This window comes from Mauremys mutica, chromosome 1 (genome assembly GCF_020497125.1).
Source record: "Mauremys mutica isolate MM-2020 ecotype Southern chromosome 1, ASM2049712v1, whole genome shotgun sequence".
Lineage (NCBI taxonomy): Eukaryota > Metazoa > Chordata > Testudines > Geoemydidae > Mauremys > Mauremys mutica.
The window spans coordinates 89,958,836-89,976,614 of NC_059072.1; the positions used below are offsets into that span (position 1 = coordinate 89,958,836).

General features: G+C 43.0%; 1 protein-coding gene across 9 annotated transcripts in view; it reads left to right on the forward strand.

The window, feature by feature from the left end:
- The window catches only part of LOC123345783 (activating transcription factor 7 interacting protein), a 170,501-nt gene that overhangs the window by 83,704 nt on the left and 69,018 nt on the right, over positions 1–17,779 (forward strand). For all 9 annotated transcript variants that reach the window (XM_044982859.1, XM_044982881.1, XM_044982866.1 and 6 more), the window contains one exon: positions 16,328–16,420. In XM_044982859.1, coding sequence (XP_044838794.1) covers positions 16,328–16,420 — 93 coding nt within the window. The remainder of the gene's footprint in view (positions 1–16,327; positions 16,421–17,779) is intronic.

Below are 17,779 nucleotides of genomic sequence, written 5' to 3' on the forward strand. Positions count from 1 at the left end.
CAATAGGAGTAAACTACCCTGTGTGGAGATAATCTGATTACATTTTTTTTGATAAAAGCATAACATTTACTACTATTGTCCTAGAGTAGTAAATAGCACAACATTTAACAAAGCATAGGCATGAAGGACTATTCAAGGGGATGTGGAAGATGTTAACAGCCTACTAATCTTACAGTATGCAACATATGGCAGCATTGAAGAGGAGGTCAGTTTTCCGGAGTTTGGGAAACACTGAAATAATTAGAATAAAGAGTGTTTAAAAATATGTTGGATATTTGAAGGAAAGAAGAAAATAACTAAGAATGCTAAGGCAACAGACAGGATTGGCACGTTGTTACTATCCTGGCCTTTTCCTCTTCTAGAATGCATATACTCCTATTTTACTTATTCTTCTCAGGTCTCATGTATCTTGAGAATGCTTGCGGCCTACCGTATTTTATCGATTAGCACATTTTGTGCTGTCTAGAAGACTTTGGAAAAGCTGTTCAAAGCAGAATTCACAGAAAAGGAAGGGATACGCGTTATCATATAATATTTAAACATTAGTTAGGTTTATTCTTTTAAAATAGTGGAGGATTTAATTCTTATTGACCATCAGTCTTGAGAAATAGCTAACTTTCTTAAGTTTCCACTTTGCCAGTATGCATCAATGCATCAAGATGTTTAAAACTGTGAGCTGTCCAAGGCAGAGACTTGCCATTTTTATCTGTCTATAAGCTGCCATGTGCATCTGTGCTGTTATGTAAATAATTAATGGGAAACTTCAGTGTCAACATACATATCCCAAGGCTCTATTATGGGTTAGCTATTACTTGTCATCCCGTGAAGCTCTGAATAGTGCTTCATGGTGTGATTTCCATCACACTTATTCCATGCAGCTATTTCTTTAGTACAATTGAGTTGACTTGTCTTGATCATTGAGAGAGGATTTAACTGATGTTGGGCCTAATACATTCCAATAGAAATTTTTAAAAGTGTTGAGTATACTAAGATTGTGTTGACTACATGGATAAACTCTAATTATTTTGTTGATTTGCAGACTCATGGTCTCTCTACCATGCACTGTGCTTATGATGCATGGAATTATACCACATAGAAGCATACACATATAGTTACTAGGAAACCAGTTATAGAAGAACCACCATATTTAAGGGCAAACTTAAAAAGACATCAGAAATCTTAGTGAAATGGTCAGGTCTTAAAGATTTAGTGGGCACATCTGAAGAGGGTTAAGCGGGGTGTCCTTTCTGATAATATAACCTTTTCCCTGGTAGTTTAAACAGCCTTTGCAGTCCCTTTTGAATTTGAAAGGAAAAGTTTTTGAATGGCAGTTCCCTCCTCCTCCTCCAGTATGGAGGAAATTCACCCAACCCTGGCGGCTTATCTGCATTACTATCCAGTTTGTGGTGAGAGTGGTGAGAGTGGTGAGAGTGGAGAAAGGGGGTACTGACATAGGGAAGGAGGAGGGAGGTCATTTGGCCCATGTTCACCTGGAGATGCTCCCTGGGAGTGGAATATCACACTGAACTAGTGTGATATTCCACTCCAAGTTCTGGACAAAGAAGGAATCATTTTGGCTGGGAAAAGCTGGGGACCCCAGATCCCCTCTTATACACTATAAACATACTGCTACGTCCACAGGTAAAGCAGGAGGTGAATCCTTAGAAGCTATCCAGCTTCATTCCCTGCTCATGTTGTGGTCCCGAATATATAGAATTGCAGAAGCAAGTTCACGTACTTAAGACTTCAGGCTCAGGCAGCAACTCGCCAGCACAAGATTCTTTCGGCATGCTCTCATAAGCTTTTATCTGTTCATGCCGCTAAAGGCTTACGACGTATGGTTTTCCCATGACTGTTGGAATGGAATCTCAACCTCAGGAGAAAAGGGGCAATAGGGGAGAGGAGAAGAGTTGGGTTAAGAAAGAAATGTTAAAACAAAGGAAAAAAGACAAGAAGGAAAAAGAGAAGGGGTGGGGGGAGGACCCAGCAATTGTTAGGCATGGTATAAAAGGAACTTGGGGGGAAAAGAGATGTCAATTTGTCAACCTTTCCTGAAGGGGTAGGGTTTCAGCAAAGAGTTGAACTCCTTTTAACCTTCAGATAGCAATCTATTAACAAAGAAGAACTTTTGGTACCTAGCTCCCAGAGTGATTCTGATTTTCCCCCAAATTGAGAAAACCTCAAAGATTTTGTGACATGAAACTCAAAACACGTAGTGATTGTCCCTTCTTTTATAAGCAATAAAGAAGTGGTTGAAGCACTTCATTTTGAATGTACTACTCAGACATATTTAAACTCATGGGTCGAATGGGTATATGGCAAGTGAGTAGAGAGGAAAAATTAAAGAAACACTGACCCTGATGCAAGATTGCTGGTCGAGCATGAAAAATGACCCAGTGATGGCTACAGCACCCTTTCAGCAAATGGAGTGTTTTTACTTTGTACTATTGTTTTTTTATCTAGAAAAAGAAAAAAGCTGCAAATGTTGTTTCCAAATAGATGACGATGCCACCCAAGAATACAGAGAAAAGTATTACATTTGCAAGGCGGTTATGTCCTACCACCATCTTATAAGTAGATGATATCAGGGCCTTTCCAGGCCTGGTGAAGAGAATAGCAGAGTCACTTCAGATCCCCTTGGAGGAAATCCAGAAGAGACAACATTGCATTCTGTTCCCTGGACAAGGTCACCTTACCCATTAATGAGCATTATAGTCACCAGCCCACACTGTCTGGCAGATATCTGTGAACATCTCATCCACTTGCAAGTGGGTCGACCAAAAATACTATGTACCAGCCAAGAGTCTGGAATACTTTTTTCTCCTGTCCCACCTGCAATTTCTAGGTAGTGGATGCTGTCAATGAGAGAACAGACAAGTTTTCTGGACCTTTTAGGCTGTAACAGCTACTCATCAGCTGCTTTCCAGCTTAGGATTGTGAACTATCAGGCCTTGATGTCAAAATGTGATTTCACAATATATGGTAAATTTTCAAGTTTTATTGATGATTTGCCCCAACACCAAAGAAAACTGTTTAAAGTCCTTATCTCAGAAGGCAAGATGATTGCAAAAACTTCCATACAAGCTTCCCTTGGTGCTGCTTACACAGCCTTGTGTTCAATGGCTACCACCGCTGTCGTGCATCCAGGCTCCTGGCTGCAAGCTTACAGCTTTCCCAGGGTAGTGCAGAATAGTGTGGAGGAACCTTCTCTTTGAAATGCCTAAACTTTTCAGTAGCAGCAGCAGTGGCTCTTTCCACTTTAAAAGATTCTGTGGCTACTCTGCAATCCCTCAGGATCTAAATAACTCAGTGCTCTCAACTAGTACAGTGCCAGACCTACACCAAACCTGCAATTCCCTGTAGAAAGAGGTCCAGAATTCAGAAAAAGGGGCCCTCTTTAATGGTGACCTCCTCCAAGTGGCCATTTTGACCTGTTGGTCAAGGGTCACAATCCATTCTCTACTCCAGATCTCTCACTGAACAAAACCACCCTCCTTCCACCACTACTTTCTATCTTTCTGGGAGCTCATCACATCAGAAAGAGGGCTCCTACAGGTGGATTTCAGTGGAATATTCCATCCAAGTTCAATCCATCCCTCCTTCCCATCCTTCATCCCTGTCCCTCTGCAGGGGCACTTCTCATGATGGTCTTCTAAGGCAGGAAGTTCAATCTCTCTTACTTCTTGGAGTGATTGAGCCAGTTCTCCCCAGGTTCATTGAGAGAGGGTTCTATTCCAGGTAATTGTCGGTTCACAAGAAAAATGGTGGATGGAGACCAATCCTTGACTGCAGGACTCTGAATATATTTATCATTTTGCAGCACTTCAGGATCGTAATTCTAACAATAATAATTGTTCTTGACGGTTTTTTAGTTAACATTTTTCAGTTGGGTAGTAACATGAGTGTGCTGTGGAAGTCATCTAACTAGTATGATGAGCCATAACTGCTGCAGGAGGGATTAGACTTACATTTTTTTAGAAAATGTACAAAGAAAGAAAAGGTGCTTATAGATGCATCTGAAACTGTTTCACATGAACAGTAATATCAGCTAACTCTCATAGCGCTTTTCATCAGTAAATCTGAAAGGAGGCTGTAGCTGCAAAGTAGGTACAAACATTTTTTCTCTTTCCTCTCTGCCTCCTGAAATTAATATTTTCAGATCATAGGTGAGATTGTCAAGTGCTATGGGCTCTTGTGCAGTCAGTGGGCAGATGACAACAAGCTCTACGCCCTTCTAATCAGGAGAAGCTGATGCTATCTTCCAGCTACTTCAGCCAAGAAATACATTTCTGGAAGAACAAAAATGTGTTCAAAGTCTACCCAAATGAAATGGAGGTGATACTAACAGGAAAGTGGAACTAACCGCAGAAACCCTGAAAGCACTTTACTGAGAGTGTCCGCCCCTCCATTTGTCAGGATGATATCTTCAAGTCTTACTGGACACACTGGCAAACAGAAGCTAAGGACACCATCCCTGCCCATCCTGGCTAATAGCCATTGATGGATGCTAATAGCCATTGTTGGACAACTTAGTAACCTGCAGTTTTATTTTAAATAATTCTAAAAAATACACTACAAAGTTAAAATCAGTGTTCCACTCCTGAACGGTTTAGAAGCCCCGAATGGCAGCCTCCTTGCTCCATATGCATTGGATCTCTGTCGTGGCCTAACCTAATCCCCCTGCTTGACCACATTTTCTTAGGGACTTCTCAGTAATTGTGGGCATAGGAGAAAAGGAGTAAGAAGCCATGTAGAATCCTCAAAACACAGCCTTTTTGCTGCTATCTTCACCATGCTCAACCAACATTTCATCTGCCCCTCCTGAGTGTCTGTGTATTATTCACGGTTTTCCCTACAAGGGGGGAGTTAGTTTGTTTAATCTTCTACGACTACTATTGCTTTAAAGGGACAACAAGAGGAAGATTGTTTTGGGTCAAGAACACAGGCACTGAAATTCCACAACGAGTGCCCATATAGATCTCCTTCCAGAAGTTTTTGTGTGTGTTTTTTATTTCACTCGACCAGCATAATGAGAAGAATTTAGGGATTTTTAAGCTGCTTCTTCAACACACTGTGCCTAGCAGTCAATCTAGTTGAACAAGTGTCACTGACGCAGTCTATTCACCACCTAAGATGGCTGTATCAGCTGCTTTCCCTTCTTGGAGACCTTCAAGATCAAGTCCTCCAAGAAATGCTCATTACAAGAGGAGTTATAGAGTTCTTCTTCGAGAGATGTCCCTGTGGGTGCTCCACTCTAGGTGTCGGTGCGCCCCTGCGCTTTTGATCGGAGATTTCTGCAGCAGTACTCTTACCAGCCACGCATGCTCAGAGCCTGCCCTCCCGCTCTGAGTATACCTCTAGTGAGCATGGGCGGCCGGTTCCCTCAGTTCCTTCTCTACCGTCCCCGGCTTGAGACGGAGCTCAGCAGACTCCTTAAAGAATTTCTTCCTTATCTTAAAATAACTTAGAGTGAGTTAGTTTTCTTGTTAGTTAGTTGTTAGTTAGTTAGTGTTACTTACTTTTTTCTCTACCGTTAAAAAAAAAAATTAAATTTTTTTTTTTTCTCTCAGCGCTTCAGACATGCCTGGCTCCACAGGCTTTAAGCGCTGCTCCTCCTGTAAGGACGCTATCCCTCTCTCCGATGGTCATTCACAGTGCATAAAATGCCTGGGGGAAACTCATATTCCCCAAAAATGTTCTCACTGTACTAAACTAATCTCCAGAGCAAGAAAGGACAGGGAGCAAAAACTTAAATTCATTCTACTGCAAAAATCCTTAGGGTCTGCCTCAGACTCTGGCGCGGACTCTGCCTCCGCTCACCGACACAGCTCTCCTGCTGCTAAAAAGCAGAAGAAATCAACTAAACGAGGGCACCCTCTGTCAGGAACAAAAGAAGCCCTAAGATACAGACCTTCTCCGGTGAGATCCACAGTTTCCTTACCAGTGCTCCCCCGCCTGAGCACTTTCGACGAGCCGGGCTCCTCAGGAATCGCTTTAAACTCGCCTGTGCTTTCGGCGGCGGCGCGAAGCTCCGGTGCCGAGGTGACAGGCTTTCAGTTGCCTGCCTTGATTGTGGCACCCATCGGCACTGCGACGAACACGGTGCCGATATTCCAGGACCCCCCTGAGGCATCGCAGCCCGCTGTTAATAGCGCGGCATCAGCTCTGACACCAGCACCAAAATTGACAACGCTACTTGGCACTGAGCCAAGAATTAGAACTCTGGTGCAAGCCCAAGTTCCCGTGCAGTAATTCTATCAGCCTTCACCCTCAGCTGCCTCAGTGCTGCCGTTTACTCAGTCAGGTGACCTATTAGTGTCACCTACAATGCAGTCACCCTTCCTTAAAGATTGCTTCTCCCTTACCAATGATTCAGGATCTGAACAGCATTCCTCCAGTGAAGAGGAGTCTGAATTACAGGGTGATGCCTCAATGCAATCAGAATTCCATCCTCGGATTCCTGTCAACCGCGGGCACAGGAAAATTGTCTCAGACTCTCCTCGAGATCCTGCTTCCTGGTGTGTTAACCCCTGGATGGCTCCACCTATACCTTTTCCATCACCATGGCAGTATTGGGCCCGTGGGCACCTTTCCCTCAGCAGCACACCCGCTATTCCACTTCCATGAGACGCCAACGTCCAGATGATATCACTCAGTTGGCGGCACCTTCTCATTCTCAGGATCAATTAAATCCTGCCCCGGACCCAGTACCAACTGAAATACTAACTGAAGTAATGGCTGAAGAAGCTTTACTTCCCCCGCCCCCCAACTTCTTCAGACAATTTTACGAAATTCCAGGATCTCTTTAAAAGGGTTGCCAGCGACCTCAGAATTAATCTAGAGGAAGTACCGGACCAACAACATGAGTTAATGGACATCCTGCAACCCTCTTCTTCATCCAGACTGGCATTACCAATCAATCCAGCCCTTCTGCAACCTGCTAAGTCCATCTGGCAGTCTCCAGCCACAAGCCAGCCTACCTGCAAACAAGCGGACCGTAAATACTTCATCCCCTCTAAGGGCTCTGAATTTCTTTTCTCCCATCCTACACGAAACTTACTGGTAGTGGACGCAGCCAATCAAAGGAACAAACAACAGTATTCCCACCATACCCCAGCCAACAAGGAAGGCAAACGTTTTTAGACCTGCTGGGTTGCAAAGTGTATGCCTCTTCAACCTTACAATTTCGAATTGCCAATTATACTGCAGTTTTGGCAAAGTACGGTCACAGAAACTATAATAAGTTCATGGACTTTATTGAACACATTCCGGACCAGAAGAAACAACAGTTTTCAGCTTTAGTTTCAGAGGGCCAAATTATATCACGCACGGCTCTTCAAGCAGCTCTGGATGCAGCCAATACCGCAGCAAGGTCCACCGCTACGGCGGTGGTCATGCGCCGAGGTTCATGGCTCTCTTCTTCCCTTTATATATTTATTTATAATTGGAGATATACCAATCTCCTAGAACTGGAAGGGACCTCGAAAGGTCATTGAGTCCAGCCCCCTGCCTTCACTAGCAGGACCAATTTTTTGCCCCAGATCCCTAAGTGGCCCCCTCAAGGATTGAACTCACAACCCTCGGTTTAGCAGGCCAATGCTCAAACCACTGAGCTATCCCTCCCCCCTTGGCACATAGATACCATTTCCCTCTTTCCTCGTGAGGTTCAGAGCACCATAGAGGGCTCTCCCTTTTGATGGTGATAAACTCTTTACTTCCACCACAAATGAGGTGCTTCATTCAATGAAGGAATCAAGGGCCACTCTTCGATCCTTAGGCATCCAAACCCCTACAACCAGAAGGCGACAGTACAGATATCAATCTTACCAATGTCCACGCTACCCCCCATATACTCAGCAGTTCCCAAGATCTCAGGATCAACATCAGCAACACCAACGCCAGAGATCCAGATACCAGAGGCGTCGCCCCAATTCTTCTGGGATGCCCCAGCTTCCTCCAGCAATAAGCAGATTTGAATCTTTGGTCGAGGGTCTCGTAAACATCGCCCCAACTTCAGCGTATGCACCGCTTACAACTATCTTTGGACACTGCCTACTGCCATTTTTGCACCAATGGCAGAATATTACCACCGACAAGTGGGTTTTAGAGGTCATCACAACTGGGTATTCCATCCCTTTCCTCTCCTTCCCTCCCACCCACCCACCCTCCCCGTCCCTCTTCAGGGACCCCTCTCACGAGCTACACCTCCAGCAAGAAGTACAACATCTCCTCCACCTGCGGGGTATCGAACTTGTGCCAGACTGCCACAAGGGAAAAGGGTTCTACTCCCATTATTTCTTAACAGAAAAGAAAACTGGAGGATGGCGACCGATCCTCGACCTCAGGCGGCTCAACAAGTTTATCAAAAAGCAAAAGTTCAAGATGGTTACTCTCACCACCATAATTCCAGCCCTGGAGCAGGGCGATTGGTTTTCAGCCCTCGACCTACAAAATGCCTATTTTCACGTCACTATCCACCCGGCCCACAGACGTTTCCTTCATTTTACCCTCGGCTCAGTGCATTACGAATACAGAGTTCTACCCTTCGGCCTTTCCACTGCCCCCCGAGTTTTCTCCAAGCTCCTAGCGGTAGTCATTGCCTACCTCAGGAAAAAAGGGTCATAATATTCCCTTACCTCGACGATTGCCTCCTGAAGGCCTCCACGTTCGACGAGGCCCTCCGCTTCACACAACTCACCATCGATTGCTTCCAATCCCTGGGTCTGCAAATAAACAGAAGCAAATCCACATTAAGTCCTACCCAGCACCTGGAGTTTATAGGAGCGAGTCTCAACTCCACAACCGGGCTGGCATCTCTCCCACCCGACCGATTCAATACCATAAAACTGCTGGCTACAAGACTTGGCAACAGTCCCCGGGTCAATGCCCGAGACTGCCTCCAACTACTAGGGCACATGGCCTCGTGCACCTTCGTGGTCTCTACATGAGGTGCACGTCTCTACATGAGGTGCTTCCAAGCTTGGCTGGCCACGGTTTACAAACCAAACGTGCACTCACTAAACAAACACCTGGCCATACCCTACCGAGTCAAGGACTCTCTCCTTTGGTGGACGATCCCCTACAACCTCTGCTCTGGAGTCCCCTTCCTCCAGACTTCCCCAACTCTGATAATGGTGACCGATGCGTTTCTCACTGGCTGGGGGGCCCACATCTCTCACCAAACAGTCCACGGGTTATGGTCTCCGTCCGAGACCTCCCTGCACATAAATGTTCTAGAACTTCGAGCCATACAAAATGCCTGCTGCCACTTCTTACCACTGATCAAGAATCAACATGTCCGCATAATGACAGACAATATTGCCTGCATGTTCTACGTAAACAGACAAGTAGGGGCTCGCTCCCTCTCTCTTTGCTCAGAGGCCATAAAACTCTGGAATTGGTGCCTTGCAAACCACATCCGCATATCAGCTGCTTATCTCCCAGGGGTGATGAACACCACTGCCAACGAGTTAAGCAGATGCTTCCCTTTGGACCACGAATGGGAGATAGACGAGGGAATCATTTACAACATATTTCGCACTTGGGGTCTCCCAACCATAGATCTCTTTGCAACCGCAAAAAACAGGAAATGCCTCAATTTTTGCTCCAGGGCAGGGCTGGGCAAACACTCCCTCGGAGACGCATTCATGATCCCGTGGAACCGGGACTTGCTCTATGCATTTCCCCCAATACCTTTGCTCAACAGGGTCCTCATAAAGATACCGACGGACCTCGCCAGGGTGATCTTGATCGCACCTTCATGGCCGAGACAACCGTGGTTCCCTTTCCTAACCAGAATGTCAATTCGACCACCGATCTCACTACCTCTCATCCCGAACCTTTTATCACAACAACACGGCCAGCTTCTTCACCCGAACCTGCCCATGCTTCATCTCAAAGCCTGGTACCTGCATGGTTCTCCCAACGAGAACTAGACTGTTCCGACCAAGTTCAGAGGGTGCTTCTACACAGCAGAACACAATCCACCCGTACCACCTATCTCCGAAAGTGGAAATGATTCACAGAATGGTGTTCAACTAAACAACTGTCTCCTACCTCGGCACCCCTTCCCTGCATACTCGACTACCTACTGAGCATTAAGCAATCCGGCCTTTCCTTCAGCTCCATCAGAGTCCATTTAGCTCCTATCACAACCTTTCATGGTACAGTTGACAATACCTCGGTCTTTGCTCATCCCATAACCAAGCGTTTCCTCAAGGGACTCCAAGCCTTATATCCAGACAATAAGCCACCTGTCCCTCCATGGGATCTTCACTTGGTATTGTCCTGTTTAACTCATCAACCCTTTGAGCCATTAGCCACCTGCTCCCTCTTGCACCTCTCGATGAAAACAGCCTTTTTGGTGGCGATTACCTCCGCCAGACGGGCAGGAGAGATAGCAGCTCTTATGGCAGATCCACCATATACGCTCTTCTTCAGGGACAAAGTGACCCTACGCCTGCACCCGAAATTCCTTCCTAAAGTTCACACTTCATTTCACATCAATGAACCAATACATCTACCAACTTTCTTCCCAAAACCACATGCAAACTCTTTCGAAGCCACAATGCATACACTGGATGTGCGCAGGGCCTTATCATTCTATTTGGACAGAACCAAACCCTTCAGAAACTCTCCTAGGCTCTTTGTCTCCATCGCGGAGCGCTCCAAAGGCATGCCTATCACTCCCCAGAGACTGTCAAACTGGATCTCCAATTGCATACGACTCTGCTATCAGATAAAAAATGTTACACCACCAGCATTCATCAGAGCTCATTCCACTAGATCTGTATCTACCTCTATAGCCTTCTTACGTAAAGTGCCATAGACTGATATCTGTAAAGCAGCCACTTGGTCCTCCGAGCACACATTTGTCAAACATTATGCCCTTATTCAGGGTCCTCTCTCTGACACTTGATTAGGCAGGGCAGTATTAACCACGGCATTCCTGCCAGATCCGAAGTTCCTACCTCCTTGAGATACACTGCTTCGAAGTCACCTAGAGTGGAGCACCCACAGGGACATCTCTCGAAGAAGAGGAGGTTACTCACCTTGTGCAGTAACTGACGTTCTTCGAGATGAGTGTCCCTGTGGGTGCTCCACTACCCACCCTCCTCCCCTCTACTTCGGAGTTGGGGTAGCCTCCGTTGTAGAGAAGGAACTGAGGGAACCGGCCGCGCATGCTCACTAGAGGTATACTCAGAGCGGGGGGGGGCAGGCTCTGAGCATGCGTGGCCGGTAGGAGTACTGCTGCAGAAATCTCCGATCAAAAGCACAGGGGCGCACCAACACCTAGAGTGGAGCACCCACAGGGACACTCATCTCGAAGAACATCAGTTACTGCATAAGGTGAGTAACCTCCTCTTACCCCTGCTCGGCCTCCATGCAAAGGGGTTAATGCTATTTATCCATCAAGGAGTACCATTTCCTGAAAATCTGGAACATCTGCCCCTAATCTTCCTCCGCCAATTCTACGCTTACTAACCTGGTGGGTAAAACCAGAATCTTCATGAACATATAGCTCTCACATCCAGATGGAATAGTCCTCACAATAGATTTCAGTTTGATGGGCTTTGGGATTCACCTTGTCTCTTACTTAGTTCACAGTATGGACCAGTTTGGGAAGCACAGCTACTCTTTATATGTGAAATGTGAGTAGTAAGGAGTGTCTTGTCTGATATAAACCACTTATCTTGGTGTAGGATTGGGTGGGGAAGTAATTCTGATCAAATCAGACAACTCAATTAGGGTAGTCCTCGGCAATCAGCATGGTAACATAACATGGTACATCTGTTGCATAGTTCTGGGCAGAAAAACATCCATGGAAACTAGCACCATTTCATATCACTGGATGAAGTATGGGACAGACTTCTGGTGGGACACCTAAGCAGGTAAAACAATCACACAGAAAATTTGGCCTTTCATGCAGAGACCTTTTAAATGTTGAGCAACCATTGAGAAATACCAGATGAATACTAGAATCCACCTACACCTCAAGTACACTCCAGAATTTTCCTAACTTGAGCCTAAAGTTAGAATCCTAATGCCTTATTTAAGCACCTAAATAAGAGGCCAGATTTTCCAAAGGGTTGAGCACCTGCAGCTAAATATTAACATAGGTACTAGGCCTGTCAAGCGATTTAAAAAATTTAATCGCGATTAATCAATAATAGAATACCATTTATTTAAATATTTTTGGATGTTTTCTACATTTTCAAATATATTTATTTCAATTACAACACAGTATACAAAGTGTACAGTGCTTTGTTTATTTTTATTACAAGTATTTGCATTGTAAAAAGACAAAAGAAATAATATTTTTCAATTACCTAATACAATTACTGTAATGCAATCTCTTTATCATGAAAGTTGAATTTACAAATATAGAATTATGTACAAAAATGCTGCATTAAAAAGTAAAACAATGTAAAATTGTAGAGCTTGCAAGTCCATTCAGTCCTATTTCTTGTTCAGCCAATTGCTAAGACAAAAGTTTATTTACATTTGCAGGAGATAATGCTGCCTGCTTCTTATTTACAATGTCACCTGAAAGTGAGAACAGGTGTTCTCATGGCGCTGTTGTACCCGGTGTTGCAAAATATTTACGGGCCAGATGCGCATGCTTCAACCACCATTCCAGGGGACATGCATCAATGTTGATGACAGGCTCTGCTCGAAAACCATCCAAAGCACTGCAGTCCGATGCATGTTCATTTTCATTATCTGAGTTAGAAGCCACCAGCAGAAGGTTGATTTTCTTTTTTGGTGGTTCAGGTTCTGTAGTTTCTGCATCAGAGTGTTGCGCTTTTAAGACTTCTGAAAGCATGCTCCCTACCTCGTCCCTCTCAAATTTTGGAAGGCACTTCAGATTCTTAAATCTTGGGCCGAGTGCTGTAGCTATCTTTAGAAATCTCACATAGGTACCTTCTTTGCGTTTTGTGAAATCGGCAGTGAAAGTATTCTTAAAATTAGCATGTGCTGTGTCATCGTCCGAGACTGCTATAACATGAAATATATGGCAGAATGTGGGTAAAATAGAGCAGGGGACATACAATTCTCCCCCAAGGATTTCAGTCACAAATTTAATTTACACTTTTTTTAAAAAGCGTCATCAGCATGGAAGCATGTCCTCTGGAATGGTGGCCAAAGCATGAAGGGGGATACAAATGTTTAGCATATCTGGCACGTGAATACCTTGCAATGCTGGCTACAAAAGTGCCATGCAAATGCCTGTTCTCACTTTCTGGTGACACTGTAAATAAGAGGAGGGCAGCATTATCTCCTGTAAATGTAACAAACTTGTTTGTCTTAGCGATTGGCTGAACAAGAAGTAGGACTCAGTGGACTTGTAGCCTCTGAAGTTTTACATTGTTTTGTTTTTAGTGCAGTTATGTAACAACAACAAAAATCTACATTTGTAAGTTGCACTTTCAGGAGAAAGAATGCACTCCAGTACTTGCATGAGGTGAATTGAAAAATACTATTTCTTCTGTTTATCATTTTTACAGTGCAAATATTTGTAATCAAAATATACTCTTTGATTTCAATTGCAACACAGAATACAAGATATATATGAAAATGTAGGAAAACATCCAAAATATTTAATTTCATTGGTAGTCTCTTGTTTAACAGTGCAATTAAAACTGCGATTAATCGCGATTAATTTTTTTGAATTAAAAGCATGAGTTAACTGCGATTAATTGACAGCCCTAGTAGGTACCTAACTTTTAAGCATCCAAATTGGAAAGTTTGGGCAAGAGTGCTGCAACTGTTATTTAGAGGCCACATATGTGAATTAGCCATCATGGTTACACCTTCCCTCTGGTACCTTCCTGATTCTCAAGGTTCTTAAGAAAACAAGGAAAGACAATGCTCAGATCATCTTGGTGGCAGAAGACTGAAACTACAGGGCCTGGTACACCACTCTGGTTTGGCACTTTTAGATGGTATGGACAGAGACCTTAGAAATGGATGGATTATTTGGGGATAGGCATTCCTTCTCAAAATGTTAAAACTTTTATCCCTGGGTTAAATTTTTCATCCAGACTTAAAATGTTCTCTAAATTAATGGTTGTTGAACAGAGAGAGAGTTGACACAGCTAGCAATGGAGATCAATAGGGAACCCTTTCACAAAGGAAGGTGATTGTGTGCCTCCTCATCATACTACAGAATCTGGTCAAAATTGGTACAAAATAAGTGGATCAGATTAATCAAATCTACAATGGCTAACATATTTGATTTCCTCCAGAAAGGATTGCATAAGTGCCTTATCCTGTTGTCTGCAGTTCAGGGAAAGACTATTGGATTATTCTAGTTTCCCTGAGACAGGCTTTCCTTGTCTCCAGATTTCACAAAGCCATGCTTCTTCAGAAGCTAACTTAGAAATCCATCACTGCTTCCCTAGAGTTTTTTTATCCCTTTTAATGTACGATGCCCAGCTTTCCTAAGAGACTTCTTACCGTTGCAGTAGCATACTGGGGGCCATGATCTGTGGCCATACTGTAATAAGCCATGTTTGATTTTAAATAACAACAAAATGTCTCTGAATAGCTCCCTTTTCTGCCAAAGGTATTTTGGCCCTGACTACCTTAAACAGGAAGTATTTTCCATTTTTTGCCCCAACCTCAAAGGCCCAACAGAAGGAAGATGGCACACTCTTGGCATATGTATACCTGTAAAATTCTATTCATTCAGGACAATAAAGTGATGGGTTTCTTTCCGAAAAGGATAAACTGCTTTTAAAATGAATTGTTCCTACATGGATTAGATCTTGAATCACCACAGTCTATTAGGTAACCAAAGATTCTTGTCTTGATGGTATTTAAACCCACTTTTGAAGAGTGTGGCTAATTTCTTGGAAGACACCTATACAATGTTCTCTTTGCATGTTCTTTCTAACCTTCAAACTGGACTCTTTCACATTCTTGGATGAAAATTTGGTAGCTGTGTTCTGAGGCACATCATTTAGTAGTTCTTCCAGTGTGCTACAGTGCGGCCCAGTACCACTCCATTTGGTCATTTATCACCAGTCTGTTGCAAGTGGACCCAATTGCTGGATCCCACATGCTTCCAGATCAACAGAGTCCAGTCACTGTTCTAGCTATGGGGTTTTAGGAAGGACTCCTGACCTCAGACTTCTTGTCAAAGTCCCTTTTGGGGGGACAAGTGATGCCGCTGCCCTAGGCCCCTGAAAACAGTGAGAAATTTTGACCCCCCCCCCCCCCAGTCGCTTACACATGCTCTTACAAGCTCCACTTTTATGAGCACCCTGAGCATCTAGTTTAACCCCTTTAAGGACAATAAGGCAAGAGGTGCACTAAATACTCCAGTAACAGCTATGTTCGTGAAATGAAACAATCTCTATGCTCAAACTCTCACAGAAAAACATTAAAAGACAAACATACTATATCAACTGTGGGTGAACACTTTTCACAAAGCTATCACTGTATATTTGATTTCAGCCCTCATCCTCAAAGGCAGCCTTCACTACACCTTCAAAAGATGAGCCTGTGAGCTTAAATTCATAAGTTTGCTAGACACTAAAAATCATGGACTGAAAAGAGACACTGGATTTATGATTTATTACAACAATCTATAAGCTATTAATCCCAGCACAACGCTTTTTTTCATATTTTCATTTTCACACTGATTACATTTCCCAGATCTGAAGAAGAGCTCTGTGTAAGCTCAAAAGCTTGTATCTATCATCAACAAAAGTTGGTCTCATTTAAAAAAAAATTACCTCAACCACCTTCTTTCACTTATTAGTTTAGGAATATTAAAGGTGGGGGGGAGGGGAAAAAACTTCTCCACCTTACGGCTTCCAACATAATCTAAACGTGGATTTATTTACAAAAAGAAATATAAAAATATGAATACTTTGTTAGTGAAGAACTAAAGCTTTTGTGTACCTCTTTCATGAACATGAAAAATGCAAAGTGACATCTGGTAGGCAGCCATTTTAACATCACTTTAAGTGAAACCCTTTATTTCTTCAGTAGTTTAAAGACAACTTTCAGAAAGTCAGGTGATTTTTCAAGCTGTTTAAATAAATGGAGAATTTACTTTGAAAAGGGTTTTACTGATTTGTACTGTAGTTATTTTAATTTTCAAGGTATTTCCTCCCTTCCCACCCCCACTTCTCTTTTCCTTTCTCAAATGGCTGTGTGCAAGTATGCATAGGAATCCCAAGGTTCATCAGCTAAAACAAGACTGACTGCAAAGAGACGGTGGAATTATTTTACCCTCCACGAGGACTCTCATTTTAATACTGTTTTTATCAATGAATGTAAAGAAATAAAATTTGGTCATCTGTTGTGTTTGCAGAGGAGGTGGAAGAGGAGGAAAAGGAAAGCAAGGAACAGGGTAAAGAGAGAGAAAAGGAAGAGCACAAAGAAGAAGAGAGACATCCAGAGAGAAGTAGGTACCGTAAAGGTGTTAGGTCTTATTCTTTCATTCTTCCTGTCAATATCAGTGTAGTGTTGCTCTAGAATTAAATTCTCAGGTTCAGCCTTTGTTTCAGTACTTTAATGTGAGACGTGTGTTATCTAATTGAGAAATATTTACATAGTAACCAAATATCTACCTTAAACTTAATAATATATTTTTAAAAGCTGCAGGTTGAAGTGCATGCGTGCTACTGAAGTACTGTTAACCACATGAATGTTCCTAGTAAACTTCTGTCTGATAGTCCAGGGACAATGCTCATTCCACTCAGAGGTTTTCTTTTGAGTTTGATTTCTACCAAACTTGCAGATACTTTCTGATGGACAACTCAGAGATGGAGCTTTAGCACCTGTGCTTTCTTTTGGTATGAAAATTCACAGGGAGAAAATGTGAAAGTTGACACTCTGCAATAATCAATATCCTCCTTTAAAAATACTCTTTATTCTATAGATACTTGCACTGTAATAGTATCTTAAATTAAAAAAATCAAACTTTTCTAAACATAGGTAAGTAGTTTAGGTGGTAATGCAAATTTTTAAAATTTTTAAAAGTTAGCTGTACCATATTTGAAAACCATGAATATACAGATATCTGCAAGATTTGAGTTAGAGCTCATAGCAGGTATGCAATAAAAAGAGATGGAAAAGGTATACAAGTCCATCTCTCTAAACCAATATTAAACTTAATTTTTAATTTAATTTTACTTCCTTACTCTGTCTTCTCCTTTTGTACCAAGCTCCCTTTTTCTTTCTGTATTTATGCTTACAATAGCCTCCATTCATTGTAGCTTAGTCAGGCTATGGTATATATACTTAGGTCCCTACAGCATGCTGTGGCAGGAGAGGGGGAGGGGCTGGATGGGGAATCCTGCTGCACCCCATCTCTCAGTACAGGGAATTACTGCCCTATGTATCTCTATAGGGTTCAAAGGTGAGGAAGGCCCATTGTAAAGAAGGTAAGTGAGAAGGAAAGAATGGTACTAGAATGGTCATGCATTTTGGGGGAGCAGTTTGCCAGGCTCCGTGTGCCCAAGATGGCTGCATATTTTCATGATCTCATTTAAATGTACAGAGTATGTCTCTTTAGAGTGTTATAGGTTTAAAGGGTGGTTGTTCTTCGGTGCATTGAATCAAAGTTCCATATTGAAGTCTCAGTGTAGGGGTTTTCTGGTTTATGAAAAAAAAATTAATATCTGAGATTTTTCCCAAGATTCTGTCATCCTTTGAATGATGAGTGATTGGACTTGAAAGAAAGGAAGCTACTGATAGCTGTAGGCTTCCTTTGGTTGCTGCTGTTAAAAAATTCCTCAGTGGTTCCTGTGCCATATGCTTC